Here is a 21,207-nt window from a genome sequence, read left to right on the forward strand (position 1 = left end):
CATACACAGTGTTCCTTCCATAATCCTAAAGATTAATTTTATTACTTAAAAAATATTCCTGTTTGAGGTAAGAACCAGGTGACATCCCTCTGATTTATTTGTCCTTAATACATTTAAAGTAATAGGAGTTAATTTTCCTTAGTTTCCCTTTTAGAGGAGACACCATAAATTTATACAAATGGAGTGTGTGTGTGTGTGTGTGTGTGTGTGTGTGTGTGTGTGTGTGTGCGTGTGTGTGTGTGTGTGTGACATCACAGGGCAGCTAGCACCTTACTGCATTGTTCAAGTGCACCAGGAGGGAGTGGAGTACATGCCACTCATGGTTTCATAGCCTTGTCTGGGATTTTGGCTGGATCACTCTTGCTTGTCTCAGATCTCCATTTCCTGCCCACCCCGAGCTTCACGCCTGTTTTCCTGCTTCCAGTTGTTTCCCAGAACTGTCAATTTCTTAGTCTTGCTTCCTAGGTCTGAAATGATCCTTGGGTCCAGTGGCTTCTTCTTCTGCTGGTCTCCAGGTGCTGTCTGGAGTGTATTCGCTACCTCATCCCTGTAGCTCAGAGAAATGACATTGTTCAACACACACTGATGATGGTGTAGCTCTAGACATGGTGTGTGCTGTGCTTCTGCTTGTCTATAAACTGGGGTTAGTTGTGTTTCTCCTCTAAGGGCTTCCTGGGCATTACATTAAAGTCTTAGGATACCTAGTGCTAAGAATGGACTGAATACTGTTAGCAAACAAAGTAAAGCAATTTTTCCTTCTTTCTGGCTTTAGTTTATTTGCTACCTATCAGACAGCTGCCAATATGTAATGCCCTGCTGTGCCTGTGAGTCTCCTAGCAAAAGAAACTTTACAGATTTACTTGATGGACAACCTACCTATTGCATCCCAGAGTAGTGTGACTAACATTCTCTGGGAAACTCCTATTTAATGAATGTAATAATAATAATAATAACAATAATAATAAAACACATTCTGACCAAAATCAGGGCACTAATTCAGCAAGTATGGATGCTACTTGGGAGCATCACTTCATATTTAAATTTTAAATATTAAAAATTAAATATAGCTTCATATTTAAATGAGGATTGTTCTACCATTTACAAAGCAAACAAACAAAAATACTCAAACTGTGTTTTAGTGTGAGTTTTTAAAGTCTCTTTTTTTAAAAAAAGTGCATGATTGATTCTAAACTGAGCATTGTAAATATTGTTCAAAAAATATCATCTTGATGTATTGACTTAATATACACTTTTAAAAGTTCTATCTATAAAGAGGGAGGGCCATTTATAATTCTGCGGTATCTAATAACAACTTCCTCAAGAACCAGGAAACTTTGCAAGTATTAAATAACCTGAAAGGAGGAGACGAAGAAGGAAGTAACTGACCAGAAAGAAAAGAGGAACAGTTCTCAGCCCAAGCAGTCTGATGAAGGGTGAGAGAGCCCGACACTCCCAGACTTGAAGTGAGTCGGAACACCATTTAAAGTATTTGGGTAATGAAAAGAGGTAAGAAAGAGATTCACCTTTAATCAATTAATGATGTTTTGCTTCATCAAAAAACAGTTTTTTTAAGAATAATTTTGCCTTAGTCATAGTGGGGAAAGCAGTTTGCAAGTTGGGGTGAGCTCGGTGTGTCTAGGACCCTGCAAAACTAACCAGCTCTTCCGTGTGCCCATCCTGCTTCCCGACAAAAATATACTATCTGCTTTGCAAGGTATGCGTTTTAAAGAACTTGTGGTTTGAAGACAAGTGAATGATTATCAGTCAATTTTTGGAAGCTGCTGCTTTCCTAAGTGAAAAGAGCTTCCAGGCTGGGCAAAATGCAACTCATTTAGGCGTTAAGATAGGATCATTTATTCTTTGACATGTGTTTTTCATTATTAGTTTTTTCTTGTATCTCATAGATTTTTTTTCTCCTATAAAGTTAGCTTGATGATAAGGAAAGAATCTATTTCTTTGTCTGTTCCGTTTCTCACTGAATGCACTCTGCATAATTTTTATATTAAGGATGTACTGGGTTATCTGCTCTGCATAGAACTAACATAAACGTTAAAAATGAATTATTTCAGAATCTAAGAGGGACACTCATGCTTCTCTTCAGCTGCTGAGGGGACAGCAACTAACCATGCAGGAAACCTACTTCTACTCTCTTTTGTACTTTCCTAAAAACTAATTCATTCCACTCAATATTTGAAATTTATTTTGGAAATGCGTCTCAAACATTGTGGTGATTATGAATGCAATTATTGTGCTACAAAAGATTAAGATGCATTCTCATCTGCCCATAAAGGAAATGATGCTCTATTTGTAGAAGTCATTTGACAGATGTTTATGGTTAGCCTTTGCATTCCGTTTGCCCCTGTAAGAGTGGGAGGACTCCAAAGACTATGGCTTTATCTTTTATTAATTTTTAAGTTAATATACACGATAATGAGTTTTATTATGACATTTTCATGCCTGTATCATTATATCTTGCTCATGTTTGCTCATTCCTACCGAATACCACCATTCTGTATGCTGCCTGTCTCTAGCTGTAAGGTGTGTTGTTTTTGTTTCTGTTTTGACGCAGGGTCTCATTCTGTGTCCCAGGCTAGCCTCAGCCTCCCTGTATTAGGACTACACAGGCATGAGCCACCATAAAGAGCTCAGACTGTAAATATTACATGATGACTAGATAATGCTATACTCATCCCCAATGTACCGCTCTCCAGAGCCCCAAGGAAATTGAGAGATATCTGGATTGGGGATGTTTGTCACTAAATTGGTATCAAATAAGCTGCATGCCACATTCCTTCTGTTGATATAAAAATTCAAAATTGAAAATTTGTGCATTGATATGATCAGACCTTAAGTAAATTTATTAAAAGTCATCATTAGAAATGTGCTCTCACTGAGGGCAGGGTATTACTTTATAGGATTTCTTTTCCCTGCTCACTGTTGTTATTGTAGCTACGAATGGATCACTCTATCCATTAGCAGATGTTTAGTATATTAGCCTCCCCACATGTTGCTGACTATGGGGCTCCAGCCCCTTGATAGCCCTCTCCCAGAATCCAGGGAGAATCTATGGCCAGCTGATAATCTAATCTTTGATGATATTAAATGAATCTATGTACAAGAAACTCTTTAGTCCATATGCTTTATTTTTCTGAGTCAGTTCTCTCTCTTTCTACATGGCTTCCATTCTGTTCTCACATGTAGCTCCTCTCTGTCCCTTCTCTTCCTGTCTTCTCATTGTCACAGTTCTAACTTAGCTCCTTTGCTCTCCACCTCATCTACGTTCTCCAATCCTATCTATTACACATTCCTTCCTCTTCTACCCTCCTAACCTGACCAAGTCAGTTTCTCTACAATCTGCAAAAACTCTGCCTTGCTGCTACCTGGCCAGGTGGGGCAACTCTGCTCTGAGCTAGGAATTCTGCCTCAATACTTCAGGGCACCTGGTATGCAAAAAACCCTTTTGCTCTGAGTCAATTGCTCTGGAATGCCAGTTGGCCTGTGAGAGGATGGAGGGTCTGGGCTTCATTTGCACAGGAAACAAAGCTATGCACCTTGTCTCCAAGGCGATGTCTCCAGAAGGGTATTTACCTTAATTCAGGAGGCTGTTCGCTGTTTTGGCCTAGGATGCTAGGTAAAAACATTGTTAAAAGTTCTTGTGGAAGTTATAAGTGCACATGGAATTCATAGCAGAAAACAGCTGATATACTAAAAGCTGAATAACACCAAATACTCCTTGAGATTTGGCTTAATCCTCTGGAAGGCCCTTAGCTTCTTCCAGGTATTAGCTTTGTCATAATCAGCTGAATTTCTACTTCATGTTTATGCTGTGGCCCGTAACACCCATGCTTATTACTAGTCCTAGTGACTAGGAGATGAATAAAACTTACTAGTTGCTAGGGAGTTATCATTTAGGATCCTTCACTTTATTGTCTATAAGATGAGGATAACAATAATACCCACATATAAGAGCTGTAGGATTAAATAAGATAATCCTCATAAAAATGCTTGGAAGCCAATTTAAAGTATGCTCCTAATTAAATATGATCAATGATGACATTCAATAGACAATAGTAAAAATGCTACAAACACTATTGAAAATATTGGTTGTCAACTATTCCTATGTCTAACATAGTATATAGCAAGAATGCTTTGTTGATAAAATTGCAGGAGAAAATTCTGCCTGGTAGAATACTTTGTGTTTTTATCCTCGATACTTTAAAGTTTCAACAGAGCACTTCAAACATCACCTTAATTAAGTGAAAATTATTTGCTACAAGATGTAAGAAAATTTGTCATTAATAATTTTACAACGATACTTTGCTTCACTTTAAAAGATCTTTTAAAATTTAAGAATAATCTATACACCCTTTAAAGTTCATACCTTGTGTCTGCAAGTATCAGTATAAACAATTAGTTGATGAAATTTGGAGTCACTTAAAAATGCCCTCTTTCATTCAGATAAATACTGATGGAATTCGTCTTCTGTGTAGGCATCTAAAGATGGAAGGAGCTGACCCCTGCTCACCTTTAGACCAGGTAGGAAGACACAATCCCCTTTCATTTATGGTGCCACACTATGTTAGAGAATGGGCTGATTAATGTGGGATTCTAGAAGGAGGAGTGACCAGGAAGACGACACAGCCTCTGTCCTCTCTAAAGAAGGATAACAAGGCTTCCTAGCTAGGCAAGAAGCAATGGACTGACCACACATGGATGGTTTTGTCATGCTGCTCCAATGCTGGAAGTACCTTATATTTGACTTGAATCATCAACCATATCACCACAAACAATGTAGCCAGCCCTAGGGGGAGGGGAGCAGGGAATTCTTCACTCTCTTCTCAAAATAGCTCATATTACACTCAATATTAAAAGACAGGACTGACAATATGGTGATGTTTCCCATGTCTGGTAGATACAATAAATGTATAATCCCACCAGGTACTAAGTATACAGTGTTAATATATTTTTAATTTTTAATTTATAGCCCGTGTCTGGACGGCAGATTCCTCAGCCTCCACTTTATTGAGGTTTCTACTGCGATATTGTTCTCTGCTTCATTTTGTGATTCACTGAAAGAAAAAGAAGTGGAGAGGAATAAAATTCCCCCGATGCAGCTCTGGTGTACAGGAACGGTGATGTAACAGCCATCTTCAGAGACTGTTCAAGCTCACCTCCCGCTGCATCAGGACTTTGCCACGTAATGACCTTTCAGCTCTGCAAAAGAAATGCCTCAGAGAGCCTCCAAACTCGGCTTTGAACCACAACAGGCTACCAAAAATTGCGTCTGCTCGTGCCTGTGAGTTCATCAGCCCTATCGAGCCGCTGAACAACACTGTGCTGAAATGCTGAGAAGCTTTGTGAGCTCGTCGATGGGCGTGGCTGCCGGCGTTTCCCTCCTTGTACTCTTGCTGGTCTGTGGAATTGGGTGTGTCTGGCACTGGAAGCGCCAGGACAGCGCACCCTTTACCTTACCGAAGTTTATGCAAAGAAGTAGCAGACATAAAGACTGCACAAAAAACCTTGGCTTGAGTGACCACAAGATTTGCTCCAGCTCTAAAACCTCAGTGGAAAGCAAAGGCCACAAGTCTACTTCCAAGAGAAATAGGATGCATGGCGAGTACGAAAACGTGAAAGTGGGTCCTCCCCGCACTGAAGAGCCACCTGAGAAGGCGCTGTATGAAAACACGCAGCCATCTAATCTTGAGGAGCACGTCTACGGTAATCAAACAGATGTCCTCTATTATAATTTCCAGAAGCCTAGCCCTCCTCCTCCTCCTGCTCCTCAAGATGAAGACATATACATCCTTCCAGATTCTTACTAGCTTTTGAAGGAGCTGAGACTCATTGCTGCAGGAAAAAAATGATCACCAGGCCTCTGGGTGGACTGATGATCAAATTATTCTGATGAAATCAGAGGTCTCTTTCCTATCTCTGCCCTTATACATCCTCACTAAGAGAACCACTGTGCACAAATTCTAGAAACCCTCTCTGCCTTGGATTAAATCTGTGTTGTATTATATTAATTCTTCTTTTTAAATATTTGCTGGTATAGCTTTCCTTCATTTCTTCCTTTACTATCTTTGAGGCTCAATATTATTGCCAGTCTCCTAGCAATTCACCTGTCTTCTTCTTTTGTTTTGCTGTGATTAAGGGTTAACCCAAGGCCTTTCACACACCACGTAAGTGCTCAACCCCTGAGCCACATGTCTACCCTGGTCTTCTGAATTATATCCATTCAGTAGCCTGTGACACAGCAGATTGATCTTCAGAAAACATCTTAGATCGCCAGACCATTCCTTTGCCAAAATATAATTTTATGTTTTGTTTGCAAAAGACATAAAGCTCCAAAGCCTGAGTCCAGAATTTATGACTTTTCCAGTTACAATTTCTTTTCCCAGTGATGATTTCTCCTAACCTTTCACTTTGTTACTTGTATCAAAATCATCTCAAAGCTGCCAAGCCCTTCTCTTTGCTCCATGGTGTTCCTTGTCCACCTTCTCAAGCCTGCCTCAGATTATAACTTCTCCAACATCCTCTGAATCATTTGAAACCTCCATTTCCTTTTTTAATTTCCAATATTCTGTAGATATTACTGACTGTTTAATTCTTTGAGCATTTAAAGATATGAATATTTGCTATGAATTCTATTATTAATGTAGTATGAGAACATCTTCAGTTGCAGTTGAATAGGAAGGAACTGGCTCGTTAACATGCTTTTAATCCCAAAGAAATCATATGAGGAACTAAAAGTTTGATTTATTGACAAAATTATATCCTGCATTTTGTTAAGTAGTTTTGAAAAAAATTAATAAATTCACTAATTCCAAATCTATCTAATGAATATTTATTGAATGTTTTTAACTACTTATTAGAGTATATATACTTGTAATTGTACTAGGCAGTTGGGGGATAAAGAGAGGAATTGTTATAAGCAAGCCAAGAAAGGAAGAAAGAAGGAAAGAAAAGGAAGAAAGGGAGAAAGAAAGAGAAAGAGAGAGATCTTGAGTATATACTTTCTACACAAAAAGAAAAGACAATAAACAACATTTCATTATGAAACCATGGATATCTCATCTTTAAGCATAGGCTTTTATAGGATGCTCTGCACTACTTGGCTGGGTATCTAGAAGACTGCTATTTTCGCCGGGTGAATCTTTACTGAGCTTTGCTGCCAAGAAGTTTTCCGAGGAACCGGAATCAAAAGGAATTTGTTCCTCCTCGTCCTCTCTACAAGCATGTGTTTGACTCCAGCATTGCCAAGAGTGTGCAGTTCCTAGTTTCTCCTAGCCTTATCCCTCTCTTTCATGGATGTCCACACCAGCCAGGCAGCATCCTTTGTTAGAACCAGAGGGTTAGCTCTCAGATCCTCCCTGGGTACCATCAAGGGACAAGACCCATTCTGAGTTCTAAGTATCAGCTCTGCAGGCCTCTGAAGCTCAGATCTTAGTTACGAGGCTACAGACATCTGAAGTTACTATCTCTGTAATGCCTCAATGTCCCATCTAGTTCTCCACCCCCACCCCGTGTGTGTGTGTGTGTGTGTGTGTGTGTGTGTGTGTGTGTGTGTGTGTGTGTGTGTGTGTTGGCAACACCTGTTCAATTATTTTTCTTATGTTTTCTTTGTTAAACTGAAAAACCTTCTTTCTCCAACTAGACTCCAAATTGTACAGAAGTAAGGATGATAGTGAGTGCTTTGAAGAGGGAATAAAAGAAAGGAAGAGAGAAATAAAGGACATTCTACTTTTTAGAGAAGTGAGGTGAAATAGAAAAGAGAATTTAAGTTTAGTGAATGGTCAATGGAGGCCTCTTAGAACACACTTAAGCTGAGAGCTAAGGGTGGAAAGGGGACATGCAAATATGGTGTGCAGAGGGGTAAGAATGGGCTAATAGGTCAGAAAGACATGAAGGAGTTCATGGTGATCTTAGAACATAAAGGAAAGGATGTGGCTGGAGCTGTATGGAGGTGAGAGAGTTCCAGAACCACCTGATGGGGGTAGTGAATATATAATAGACTATGGGACTTATGGGCATGTGGCTCTGACCTGCTTATAGGTGTAGCTTCCACCTATTGTGGGTACAACTAGAATAGTAAAGGGTTTTAATAGAGATATAACATAAAACATTTGTAGTTTTAGAAGAGCTTCTGAGCTGAGAAATGACTGGGAAGAGGCAAATGAAGTAGAAGGGTAGATTTTATAGTTAACTTAGACACACAGAGACATTGATAATGCTGTTTTGTTCTTGAAGAAAGGGCACAGGATTTCCAGGTGAACTCAATGAGTGTGTTTGGTATGGGAGAGGTAAGATTGGAAGCTGTGATAAAAAGAATCTGGAAGAGCCACCTTATTTCAGACTAGGGGCAATGGTGAAGTACTCTACTGAGGTGAGCAGACCTCAGGAGAGAGCAGGCTAGGATGCTATAGCCACCAGGAATAGGGTGCTTTGCCTATTATTATATCAAGAACAAAGAACAAGACTGCACTGGCCGAGACACTTAACAGTTTCATTTATTTCCTCTATTCAAGAGACTACAGTTAGGCAGTCAGTGGTTAACATGTCAGCACCATGAAGCCACCAGCTCAATGATGGTGCCCAGAAACAGCCAGGTCCTTCTGGTAATGCATCTTCTCGCTACCATCTGCAGTGTGGCCATGTTCCATTTCATAGTCAGCTCCCGCCATGAGGAAGGAATAAGAGGAAGAGGGGTATGGAGAGATGCTGGTTTATAGCTCGCCATCCAGAATTTGTGACACAGACACTTCTGGTTATAAGGGTGGATGGTAAAGTAAAGTCTGAATTTCAATAGCATCATAGAGACAGAAGAAGTGGAAAGGGGAGTCATGGAGATTTAATCAACCTGCAGTACTTACCTCAGAGACAAGAATCAGTTTGGTACATGCATATTTGGGCAAGTTAAAAAATACTCCTTGAAACATACAAAGAAATATTCAATTTGTGTGTCCATGTTTGGATTTTGGAGGAGAGGTCATAGCTGGGGGGTTATGTTTGGGAACCATATGAATGGACTTCATAGGAACAGACATGGGGGTGAGCATCCTGCAACTATATGGAACACAAAATTGATAATCCAAAGAAGAGGCTAGAGAAAAATCAGAAGGACACACGTACACACAAATTGTAGCATTTTTTGAGCCTAATTAGTGAAGAAAGTACAACAGAAGAGATTACGAAAGAGTGTCCGGGGAAGAACCAATTCATGCCCATGATCTGTAGGAACAGCAGCAGAGACTGTGAAGTTGGTTAATTAACAGCAAGCTGCTTGAGTTTACTTTCATTGTGGAGGCAGATTGGACTTTCTTGTGCTGACTGAAAAAGGCCTCTGGATATTGGCTGTCATCTCTCTCCGGATTTCTCTGATCTCCAGACGAATATTTCAGATTCAATTTAGTGGTGTGGAACTTTAGCTGAGGTGATCCTGTTTGGTTTGGGCTATTGCTGCTTCCTGCAGGACTCTGGTTCCCGTCTGTGCCTGGAGGAAATCTTAACCACCAACAGATAAGAGAATGTTTTGTAGATGGTATTTTTTTTTTTTTCTCTTCGAAAAGAATAGGTGGCGTCATGGTTTGACTCGAAGATGGTCCCTATGGGTGGCACTGTTAGGGGAAGTTGTTGGTCCTGAGAGTCAGAAATGGGTCACTATGGGTGGACCTTTGAGGGCTACAGGTTGGCCATGCTGCCAGTCCCTTCCTCCAACTTTCTGGTCACCCAAAATGTGACCAACTGGCTGCCTTCTGCTCCAGCAGAGACACGCCAGGCTGGATTGCAATCCTCTAAAACCAGGGCTCTAATGAAAAATTTCTTGCCTTAAATTGCTCCTGTTAGTAATTCTTGTCAGAGCCACAAAAAGTAACTAACCCGGCAAACTTTGTAACAGAAGTGTTTCATAAATGATCCTTTACCTGTTTTGCTTAATTTTAACTTCCTTTTAAAATTTAAAATTAAATTATTTAAAATTTTAAAATTCCTTTAAAAATTTAAATAATTTAAAATTAATTGGAAGTTGAAAGCCTCTCCCTTTTCACCTAGCAGATATTTGGGTGGAGGCCCTAGAAGGTGGGGAATTGTGATCCAGCTTTCTTCTTTCTGTCTGTACCTCTCTCCTGTCTGGCCCCCAACTCATTACCTCTCCATTCCCTGACTGGAGCTTCCTCTTCTCTGCTTGTCCTGCTTCTTCTCCACTTTTTCCTTCCTTGGTCTTTCCTCTTCCAACATTTGTCACCCAGGTTCACTTTTTTATTATTCCTTTTATTGTTATTTACTTATTAAATTCTTTCTTCTCTTTTTTTGAGATTATGATATAATTGCTTCGTTTGCCTCTCTCCCTTCCTCTTTCCACCCCCTTCCATATACTCCTTCTCCTTCCTCTCTCAAATTCACAGCCTCTTTCTGCATTAATTAATAATGGTGTTATAAACACACATGTTTAAACCTGCTCAGCCTGTGTGTTACTCATTCATATGTATGTTTTCAGGGATGACCATTTAGTATTTGACAAGCAGTTGGTGTGCTCTTCCCTAGGGAAGAGTAATTCCCCTGTTCTCAACACTTCATAGTTGCCTGTAACTCTTTGTGTACGGCTCTCTAATAAAAACCCCAAATACTAGGCGTGAATTCATTCTTTAAAATAGGATTTCTATACATTCTTAAAACTTTGAAACTGAAAATCTTCCATGGGAGATAATAAATTTGTTTATATCTATTGAGGACATCATTTTGTATTTGTTTTATATTATTAGATGTAATTACCTACATCAACAAAAGAGGAAAGAGGTTAGGGTAGAGGAGAGGAGATAACAGCATCAACTACACTGAGTGTTATTTGGTTGTATGCTTACAAGACATGAAGATGTGTTCACATCCTATGACTTACAGTGAGCGTCAGCTACCAACAGTGAGCGGATGGCTATACTGACCTTGCTCTCTATTTTATATCTTGCTTCCTAACTCACTGTTGATCTCTATTACAAGGAAAGCCTTGCTTATCCCATCATTAGCATTGCGTTACAACCTCCTAGTTACTGCTTAGGCTAGAGAGTAAGAGCAAGGGCCACTAGGCACTTAAGCCAAGGTGATTGGGCTCCTTGTGAAATAGGTAACAGACAGAAACCGAGAAGAAGATGTCACTTTTATCCACACGGTTATGGTCTAGATGTTTGTGCTCCCTTGGTGTTATTATCCTCAAACTGCACCTCCACGGTGTTTGGATGTGGGCACATTGGGGTGCGATTAGCGTTGGATGTGTTTAGATGAGAATGGAGAATGGGGATGGGATTAGCATCTTTACCAGAAGAGACTGGAGAGCTGATGATTTGGCTCAGTGGCATTCGCTTGACTGGCACTGTGAAGCCTTGTGTTCAGTCCCCAGTATGGATGCAGATAGACAAACACAGAAGTGGAGAAAGGAGGATGAGGAAGATGATGAGGGGGAAAGAATGGAGGAGAATTTTCTCCTTCTTTCCCCCATCTCCTCTCTCTACCGTGCAAGAACATTAAGAAGCAGAGAGCACTTGTCAATACAAGCACTTGGATATTGAACTTCTCAGCCTCTAGGGCTGTGAGAAATGCATGACTGTTTTAGCCCTCCATTCTGTGACATTTTGCTATAGCTGCCTAAGCAGACACTTTGGAGACTTATATTCCACAATCCTTATCCTCTTTTTCCTTTTTCTTTCTTTCTTTCTTTTTCTTTTTTTTTTTTTTAATTCAGAGCGTAAGTACAACATCTACTTTTCAGTGCTTGCCTTATCCTAAGGCCTGGGGGCACTGTACTTTTGATCCCTGATCTTCTTTTGTAGGGTTCCTTTGAAATGTCTTACAACCCTTGGTAAGTGGCTCTCTGTTTGTTTTTCTTTGCTCCTGGCTCTTTCCATAAGGATGGGCATTGATATGAGAAATCTCCTGCTCCAAGGTCTTTCTGAATCATTTCATCAAGATAGTCAACCTCTTATTTCTAGCTGGTGCACTTCAAACATCTGAAATTCAATTTGATCCAAACTAGTAGGCTAAGGGTCAGTATTAGGAGCTCACTTAGAAATAGATATGGAATTAACTGGGATAGAAGACACATGGAGGAAAGGGAAGCACCCATTATCCTTGTTACTCGCTAATGACTTAAAAAGCTGACAGTCAAAAACGTTTCAGTGTCAAAAGCATCATATCATATATCATGATATGAATGTGTCATCTGCCAAGTCTCTGCGTCTTCAACAGCAGCATCTGACTCAAAAGAATAAGCCTTTTGGCTCAGTAATCTCCAGCCTGGAAGCAAGAAAGCTTTACAGTGTGTCTCTCCTGTTCTTCATGGCCTCTGAGTAAAGGGGTCTTAAATACATGGCAGTGAGCAGAGTAGAGATGGAGTCAGAGCACATTGGGCATCTGGCTAAAGGACTTTTTTAATAGCTGTAGGTGCCTGGCATGGTCCTGTGGTTTCTTTAACTTAATTCAACACTTCAATTTACAACATACTTCACACACACACACACACACACACACACACACACACACACACACGCAAGCATGCACGTGTGTGCACACACACACTACATTGAACTAGACTTAAAAACCCATGTTGGCTGGGTGGTGGTGGCGCATGTCTTTAATCCCAGCACTCGGGAGGCAGAAGCAGGTGGATCTTTGTGAGTTCAAGGCCAGCCTGGTCTACAGACTGAGATCCAGGAAAGAAGCAAAGCTACACAGAGAAACCCTGTCTCGAAAAACAAAACAAAACAAAACAAAACAAACAAACAAAAAAAAAACACGTTGTACAGAATATTTTTTTTTTTTTTTTTTTTTTGGTTTTTTGAGACAGGGTTTCTCTGTGTAGCTTTGCGCCTTTCCTGGAGCTCTCTTGGTAGCCCAGGCTGGCCTCGAACTCACAGAGATCCGCCTGGCTCTGCCTCCCGAGTGCTGGGATTAAAGGCGTGCGCCACCACCGCCCGGCTAATGTACAGAATATTTTTAAATTTAATTTTATTTAATTAACATTTTTTAAATTTATTTTACATACTACAGTTTTCCCTTCATCCTCTCCTCCCCTTCTGTTCCTTTCTTCCCCACTCCCATCTACCTTCCTCTCCATTCACATCTCCTCTGTCTTCATTCAGAAAGGGGCAGGCCTCCCATGGGCTTGAACAAGACATAGCATATCAAGTAGAGATAGGACTGAGTTCCTCCCCCTGCATCAAGGCTGGGTAAGGTAATACAGCCTGGGGGAGAGGTTCCCCAAAGCCAGCTAAGCACCAGGGATAGGTCCTGATCTCACTGCTAGCAGCCTTACAAACAGACCAAGCTACACAACTGTCATCTACATGCAAAAGGCCTAGGTTGGTCCCATGCTGGCTCCCTAACTATTGCCCCCACGAGCTCAGGTCAGCTGTCTCTGTGTGTTCCCTTGTCATGACCTTGGCCCCCCTGGCTCTTAAAATTCTTCTTCCCTTTCTTCAGGAGGGCTCCTAGAGCCCAGCCCAATACTTGGCTATGGATCTCTGCATCTGCTTCCCTAAGTTACTGGATAAAGGCCCTCTGATGACAATTAGGGTAGCCACCAATCTGATTACAGGAGCAGGCCAGTTTAGGCACCCTCTCCACTATTGCTGGGAATCTTAGCTGGGGTCATCCTTGTGGATTCCTGGGAGTTTTCCCTAGCACCAGGTTTCTCCCTAACCCTCAATGATCCCCCCATCAAAATGTCTCTTTCCTACTCTCTCTATCCATCTCCCCTCCAACCCAACACCCTTAGTCAACCCATTCCCTCAAGTTACCATCCCCCACCCTCAACTTCTGTCCCCCAGTTTACCTAAGAGATCTCTTCTATTTCCCCTTCCTAGGGAAATCTATGCATTCCTCTTTGGGCCCTCTTTGTTATCTAGCCTCTCTGGGGCTGTGCATTGTAGGTTGGTTTTTCTGTGTTTTATACTTAATATCCACTTATGAGTGAGTACATACCATGTTTGTCTTTTTGGGTCTGGTTTACCTCACTCAGAATGATTTTTTTCTAGCTCCATTTATTTATCTGCAATTTCATGAGGTCATTGTTTTTAACAGTGGAATAGTACTCCATTGTGTAAATGTACCACATTTTATTTATTCATTCTTCAGTTGAGGGGCATCTAGGTTGTTTCCAGGCTCTGGCTATTATGAAAAATGCTGCTATGAACATAGTTGAGCAGGTGTCCTTGTGGTATGTTGAGCATCCTTTGTGTATATGCTCAAGAGTGGTATAGCCCAAGATTGGGTCTTGAGGTAGATTGCTTCCTATTTTTCCAAGAAACCGCCATATTAATTTCCAAAGTGGCTGTACAAGTTTGCACTACCACCAGCAGTGGAGGAGTGTTCCTCTTACTCTACATCCTCTCCAATATAAGCTGTCCTTAGTGTTTTTGATCTTAGCCATTCTGACAGATGTAAGAAGGTATCTCGGGGTCATTTTAATTTGCATTTCCCTGATGACTAAGGATTATGAACAATTCTTTAAGTGTATTTCAGCCACTTGAGATTCTTTTGTTGAGAATTCTCTGTTTAGTTCTGTTTTTTAGTTGATATTTTGATGTGTAGTTTCTTGAGTTCTTTATGTATTTTGGAGATCAGTCCCCTGCGTGGTTGGTGAAGATCTTTTTCCATTTTGTAGGCTATCACTTTGTCTTATTGACTATGTACTTTATCTTACAGAAGCCTCTCAGTTTCAGGAGGTCTCATTTATTAATTGTCAATTTTAGTGTAAAGAAGCGGTTTCCTGTGCCAATGTGTTCAAGGCTACTTCTACTTTCTCTTCTATCAGGTTAAGTGCAACTGGATTTATGTTGAGGTCTTTGATTCACTTGGACTTGAGTTTTGTGCAGGGTGCTAAACATGGATCTATTGCACTCTTTGGCATGCAGTTATGACATCCAGTTATGCCAGCACCATTTGTTGAAGATGCTTTTTTTTTCCATTTGTATAATTTTGATTTCTTTGTCAAAAATCAGGAGTTCATTAAGTGTTGTGACTTTATGTCAAGGTCTTTGATTTGATTCCATTAATCCATGTGTCTGTTTTTATGCCAATACCAAACTGTTCTTATTACTATAATTCTATAGTAGAGCTTGAAGTCATGAATGGTGATACCTCTAGAAGTTCCTTTATTGTACTGGATTGTTTTAACTATCTTGGGTTGAAATAAAAAAGAGCTGTATCAGGAATTTAAGAATTTTTACACATATAGTGAGTGGATATTCACTTTTATTTTTCTAAAATACAGAATGATATCTTGAGTGGAATATATCTTGGTTGTAACTATCTCTGAAATAAAGAGCACTTTGTTTGCCTCTGTTGGATGGGTGTGAAGTTATTGGACATCAAAGTCATGAATATTCTAAGTAACTTTAATGACCAAATAGGATAAAGGAATTTTAGTCATACTGTAAATATCACTCAAGTGCCTAAGCCCTGAGACGGTTCTGGGGCATCAATAGTGGAGCAGGGTGGGGAAACAGATAATGTCTCAGCAGTCACACAGCTCTCAAATGGCAGAAGCACTCCCAGACTGAAGCTATTAAAAGGTCTCATGATAATGATCTATTAGAGAAGCACATGGTGTAATAATGGAGACAAAAGACAGGCTTGGATTGGGAAAGCTTTCCTGCAGATGGGACAGGACAAGGAAGAGATAACCTCTGATGGGCTGAGGGACTGATGTCAGAGGAAGTCTCCTCCCCGAGATAGCTCTCCTTGTGTGAGAAGGTGCTATCAAATCTGCTAAGGCAATATAGCACCAATGGTGTGATAGTGGCACTTGTATCTTTGGGGCAAATAACTGTTGTCTAATTAGATGCAAAACCCTCTCAATTCAAGGGAATTCATGCCTGGTAGCAAAAACCAAACCAAGAACCTGTGATTGGAGAGGCCATAGACCCTAGAAAAGGACCTGCTCTGACCACATTCTATAGTAATACAGTTTCCAACTGCCTTCTAAATATTCATCTTTGTATCTATAAACAATCACAGCTCTCACATCTCATCAGAGATGCTTCCTTTTGTAGCAGGAAGAGTCTGTTAGGCACACAACTGGCCAAACTGCAGAAAGTAAGTGCCCATGGGCTTTCCAAGCCCAAATGGGACATCTAAAACACATCCTTACACTTAAATCTCAGGGAAAAGCATGGGGAGGGGCAGAAAAACTGAGCTTGAGGACTGCCATGACTACTGCATCATAGCTTCTTTTAGACAGGACGGTATGTTAGTCTCATGAACTCTCAACATTATGACTACCTACAAAAGACCTGGATACATCAACATAGATGGAGGAAACTTCCATAAGGTTCCACACCTAGGTGAAGCACTACAGGCAGTCAGTAGCTGCTCAGAAAGAAAGAAATCCTTTGGTTTTTGTTAAAGGATAAGATCTCAATCCTAAGGGGTCAATCCTAAAACATGCAAATAAGAGCAACACTAATTGGACTTGGTATGACAGATAGATAGATAGTTAGATACATACATACATACATGCATACATACATATATATATGCATACATACATACATACATACATACATAGACAGACAGATGATAGATAGATAGATAGATAGATAGATAGATAGATGGTAGATAAATAGATGCTAGTATATAGATAAATAGACAGTTGATAGATGATAGGTAGATAGATGATAGATAGATAGATAGATAGATAGATAGATAGATAGATAGACAGATGCTAGATAGATAGATAGATAAACAGATGATAGATAGATAGATAGATAGATAGATAAACAGATGATAGATAGATAGACAGATGATAGATGATAGATAGATAGATAGATAGATAGATAGATAGATAGATAGATAGATGATAGATTGATATGGTAGATAGCTTTCCCCAAAATAAATATAGAAGAGACTATGCATTCAAAGGGGGGTGTTGGGGCCTCATGGGAGGACTTGGAGGGGGAAAGAATGCAAATACTCATGTATAAAATTAGCAAATTTAAAAGAGAGAGAGAGAGGTCAGCATATGCAGGCCAAGAGCAGAAGGTATGCTGAAGAATCCAAAGGAAGAGGAGCAGTGATGTGGACAGCATGGGGAAGAGGGGGGGGGGGCTAGCGGAGACAGAGCAAAGGCCATGTGCAAGCCTTTGTGTGATAACTCAAAAACGGATTTTCACCCAACACGTCTGTTATCTTTGCTGCCAAAATTCGGTGTTGGGGGCAAAACCGGCATGGATTGAAAACGGCTTTTTAAAATAATAAAGAAAGAAACAGCACAGGGCGCGGCAAACAAAGAATTTCTAAGCTGCAGCACATTATGAAAGATTGCAGTGGAGGATACGGGAATTCATTTCTCAACGCACATGCCTACGAGTGGTAAGGCAAGCGTGCTCCCCAGCGTTTTAATAAAGCCTGCGCAGTTTTCAATCTCAGTTCAGCTCCTGTGGGTTTTCACTTGAGGATTCCGAGAAATAGAAATTAAGCAAATGAGGGACACGCAAACAAAGGAAAGCACAGAGGATGGCAAGTTGCCACTGCAATCAAGGCTGATGAAGGTGTCACTGCGACTATTGACCTCCATCGTTGCCATGGAAACCACAGCTCCGTAGTCCTAGTGTGGTTTCCCTGGGAAGGCCAGATTGGCTTTTGTGAACAGTTGAGGCTGAAAATTAAGGAAGGTGGATCGTCTTTTGACACATGTGCTTGTAGCTACAGAGGCGAGACAGTATCTATTTCGGGCTGAGGTGAACTCCTCAGAAGCCCAGCACCTGTGACAAGCTCAAGATGGACACTCAGTAAATGGCTGCATTTAGATGGTACCTCAAACATACTTCCCAGGTTTCATGCTGTGTGTTGGGCTGATATTTTAACTGTAAGCAACAGCTAGAATTTGAGAGGGAAAAGTAAGTTTCATACATTAACATATGGTCTTTTAAAGTATATCAGGATACCTGAAACTCATCAAGCAAATAAATACAAAGGTTCTTGTTTTGTTCGACTTTTCTCCCTGGGCATATCTGAAAAAGACTCCAGATCACATCATATGCTGATTATCTGTGAGGCCTCTGCACACTCACACCACAGTGAACTACTTTCCTTCACTTATCAACAACCCTGACTCTCAAATGCTGTCACAATTCCCATTTTTACAGATGAGATCGTGACAACTGGGAAAACTAAAATTTGATCAAAGATCTCAGAATGAATGAAAATAGTTAGAGGCAGTATTTGAACCCAGTTGTCCCAGTGAGAGTGCCTCACTCAGGATGTTTTATTGAAGTAGTCTCAGCAGATGATAATACCCCTACATTGTAGCATCATAGAACTTCAGATTGAAGAACTACTTTGAAGCTACCTAAATGGAGATTTCCCCTTTAAGAACAAGAACAAGCTTAGAAATTTTATTTGCCGTCCCTGAGTTTTCACAGGGAATTAACAAATAACCAAGACCAGGATCCAGGGCTCCAAGCTCCCTGATGATTTTCAGCACAGCTTGTTCCTTTTCTATTGATTGACTGTTAAGTCACGTTCTACTTTCATATTTTAATGGGTATAGGTGTTTTGCCCGCATGTGTGTCTGTGCACCACCTGCATGCCTGGTATCTACAGAGTCCAGAAAAGAGCATTGAATCCCCTGGATCTGGAGTTACAGATGGCTGTGAGTTTCTACTAGTAGGGTCCTGGAGAAGTCCCACAAAAGACCACCATCCACATCTACAATCAACAAGAGCATTTATTATTCCAGTATACTGGAACCATCCATCCCACACAAAGGCAAGATAGCGAGGACCCCGAAAGGGATGTGTGGGCTCCTTTTAAGCATAGCCAAGGGGAGGTCCTAAGGCAGTTAGGTCATTTTAGATATGATTGGCTTAAGCAAATGGCAATCATATTAGTATGTTTTAATTGGCCAGGGATAGTTAGAGGCTGGTCACGGTACAGTTTTACATCTTGGGGCAGGCCTGGACAAGTCCCTGGCTTTGTCCTTGAGCTGCTGTGGAGACTGGATGGCCTAGCATGTGCTGACTGTGGGGTCCCGCTCAGTGACCCAGGCTTGGTGCATCCTATCTCCCTTGTCCCTGTTGTCGGGGGCACCAGTGATTAATTGTTCTTTGTTTGTGGTTCTTTCTCAGAAACTGCCTGCTCACTTACATAAAGCAGGGGCCAAGGACTCATCTCCGAGAGAAGACCGAGCAGCCTATTATGGCATCTACTTGGTCCTCTCATCCACGTGGGTGCTAGGAATCAAAGTCTGCTCCTCTACAAGAACAGCAAGTGCTCAGTGAGCACCAGGCCATCTCTCCAGCCCCTTGTTCAAGTTTGTTAATTCAAGTGTTCGTCACAGAACCTCCTTACTTGGATAGCTATTGAACTAATGTCCGATCTCGTGAACCCATATGGCTTTATTGGGGTTACTAGGGGGATCATGAGTGAGGACTTACTGGCAAGGAGCAAGGATAATTCAAAAACAGCTGCATCACCAGAATTCCCATTCCAACATGAGTCACAGCTCCCCCAAAACTGCAACCCTGGAGCTCTCTACAAGGCTTGCAGGCTTCACATTCTGAACATCTGTATTTCAGCAGTTTGGTTGCTCAGTGGCCACCCTGCAGCAACTCTTTATTCCTCTTACACTGTTGTTAGGGGAGCTCAAATATTTTCTGAGCCTTTGTTCTCCTAGATACAAACACAGACACATGACCTTCTGCTTCCCTTTTGTCTACTACCCTAGGCTCCTGGGCCTTCTTCCATCCTGGAGCCAATGTTTCAATTTAAAATGGATGTTGCAGTATGACACTGCACAAGATAGGCAAAGAAAGATGTAAGAAGAGATTATACAGATTTCTTTTTTCCCTTCTCTTTCCTGCTCAAAGTCCTTCCGTATATCCCTCCTTTCTCTCTTTCAAATTCTTAATCATGAGCACTTCCGTAGTTGGAGATCCATCATGAAGACAGTCAAGAACAGAGTGATGTATAGCATGTCCTCTTCTGGTCATCATTTCTTAACGTACACTCTTTTGTCATTCTTGTCTCATCTGTCAGGATGTCTAGACCATATCTACTTCAACTCAATTACCTGATAAGAAACATAACCAAGAGTAGAATAGTGTTCTTAAAGATAGGAGAGGAATCAGGAGGAAGAGCTGTGTTTGTGACAAGAGTGTTTCAATGAGAACACTACAGCGAGCACATTTGAATAAAGAATAGCTCGTGACGAGCCCATCATCCTCTCTGGGTTGGCACAGGAAAAGCCTGGAAGCTATATTTGGTCTTTTTTTGTTTTAGAAAATCCAGAAAAACAAATGATGAACTATCCATGACGGGAAACGCTGAGGTGACATTTAAAATCAAAAGATGAAAATACAGTTGCCAAGCAAGAATGAGTACTAGTTTGTTAGCAGTCCCCATTAAAGCAGAATAAACGCTTAAGAGAGTTCTGGCAAGCTGCACAAGGAAGAGAAAATTGAGCAACACATGAGTCCTTGCATCGAACAGGCTAAGCAGCTCTTCTGTTGTGTTTTCTTTTCAGGTATCAGGACAAAACAAGAAAACAAGCATGCCCCTTAGCTCCAAGGCAAGGCACTGTCCTTTCATTCCTAATGCCTTGTGCAGATATGTTAAATGTGCAAAGATGGCTTCGGTTTCTTTTATAAAAGTCATTTCTCGGGGAAGAATGGCACATGCAAGGATACATCCACCGAAGATGGATGCTTTTGTAACAGCAAAAGGAACCAGAGGGAAAGTGGAGTGTGGTTCATCTAAGAGTGATTTTTGTTTCTTCTTTTAATTAGCTTCATTGCTTAATGTGCCACTTTCTCCCACCTGTGTTAAAAAGAAAATTGGGACGCTTAATTTAGGATGCATCTTCTTGGCTGCATTTAGTGGCAAAAAAAAAAAATGTAATAACTTGTGTATTTTCAGCATGTAAATTGGGATATTACTTTTCCCTCCTTTTTCAAAGTCTGGATGAAATCCTAGCTCATTTGTGAAGCTTTCTTCAATACAAGCAATTCTAAATAGCTCATGTATTTGTGGATTTCTTCCCTGTCTCTCTGTTCATCTGTCTGCCTAGCCAGCTACCCAACCCACAAATATTAAGAGACTGTTAGCTGCTGGACATTATAATAAGGTCTGGGGTTTCAATGATAATTGAAAACATGACCAGAGTACAGATGAAATACTGAACGACAAGCCACATAACTGAATCATAATTAGGAGCAAAAAGAT

At 40.8% G+C, this 21,207-nt stretch overlaps 1 protein-coding gene and 1 long non-coding RNA gene across 5 annotated transcripts; both read left to right on the plus strand.

Annotated features, from left to right (window-relative positions):
* Positions 1 to 1,368: 1,368 nt before the first annotated feature.
* Gapt (GRB2 binding adaptor protein, transmembrane) lies at positions 1,369 to 7,568 on the plus strand. Of its 3 annotated transcripts, none has more exons than XM_076551919.1 (3): positions 1,369 to 1,506; positions 4,459 to 4,536; positions 4,985 to 7,568. In XM_076551919.1, exon 3 carries the CDS (start codon positions 5,343 to 5,345, stop codon positions 5,820 to 5,822), a length of 480 nt encoding a protein of 159 aa, XP_076408034.1. In that variant the 5' UTR covers positions 1,369 to 1,506; positions 4,459 to 4,536; positions 4,985 to 5,342; the 3' UTR covers positions 5,823 to 7,568. The 3 variants fall into 3 exon arrangements, with proteins under 3 accessions (XP_076408034.1, XP_076408035.1, XP_015855668.1); XM_076551920.1 differs by having other exon boundaries at positions 4,491 to 4,536; XM_016000182.3 differs by lacking the exon at positions 4,459 to 4,536.
* Positions 7,569 to 17,574: 10,006 nt separating this feature from the next.
* LOC143268764 (uncharacterized) lies at positions 17,575 to 20,999 on the plus strand. Of its 2 annotated transcripts, none has more exons than XR_013044889.1 (2): positions 17,575 to 17,882; positions 18,536 to 20,999. It is a non-coding gene; the product is annotated as an uncharacterized LOC143268764 (long non-coding RNA). The 2 variants fall into 2 exon arrangements; XR_013044890.1 differs by having other exon boundaries at positions 17,575 to 17,795.
* The last annotated feature ends 208 nt before the right edge of the window (positions 21,000 to 21,207 follow it).

The sequence above is a fragment of the Peromyscus maniculatus genome, chromosome 15 (genome assembly GCF_049852395.1).
Source record: "Peromyscus maniculatus bairdii isolate BWxNUB_F1_BW_parent chromosome 15, HU_Pman_BW_mat_3.1, whole genome shotgun sequence".
Classification (NCBI taxonomy): domain Eukaryota; kingdom Metazoa; phylum Chordata; class Mammalia; order Rodentia; family Cricetidae; genus Peromyscus; species Peromyscus maniculatus.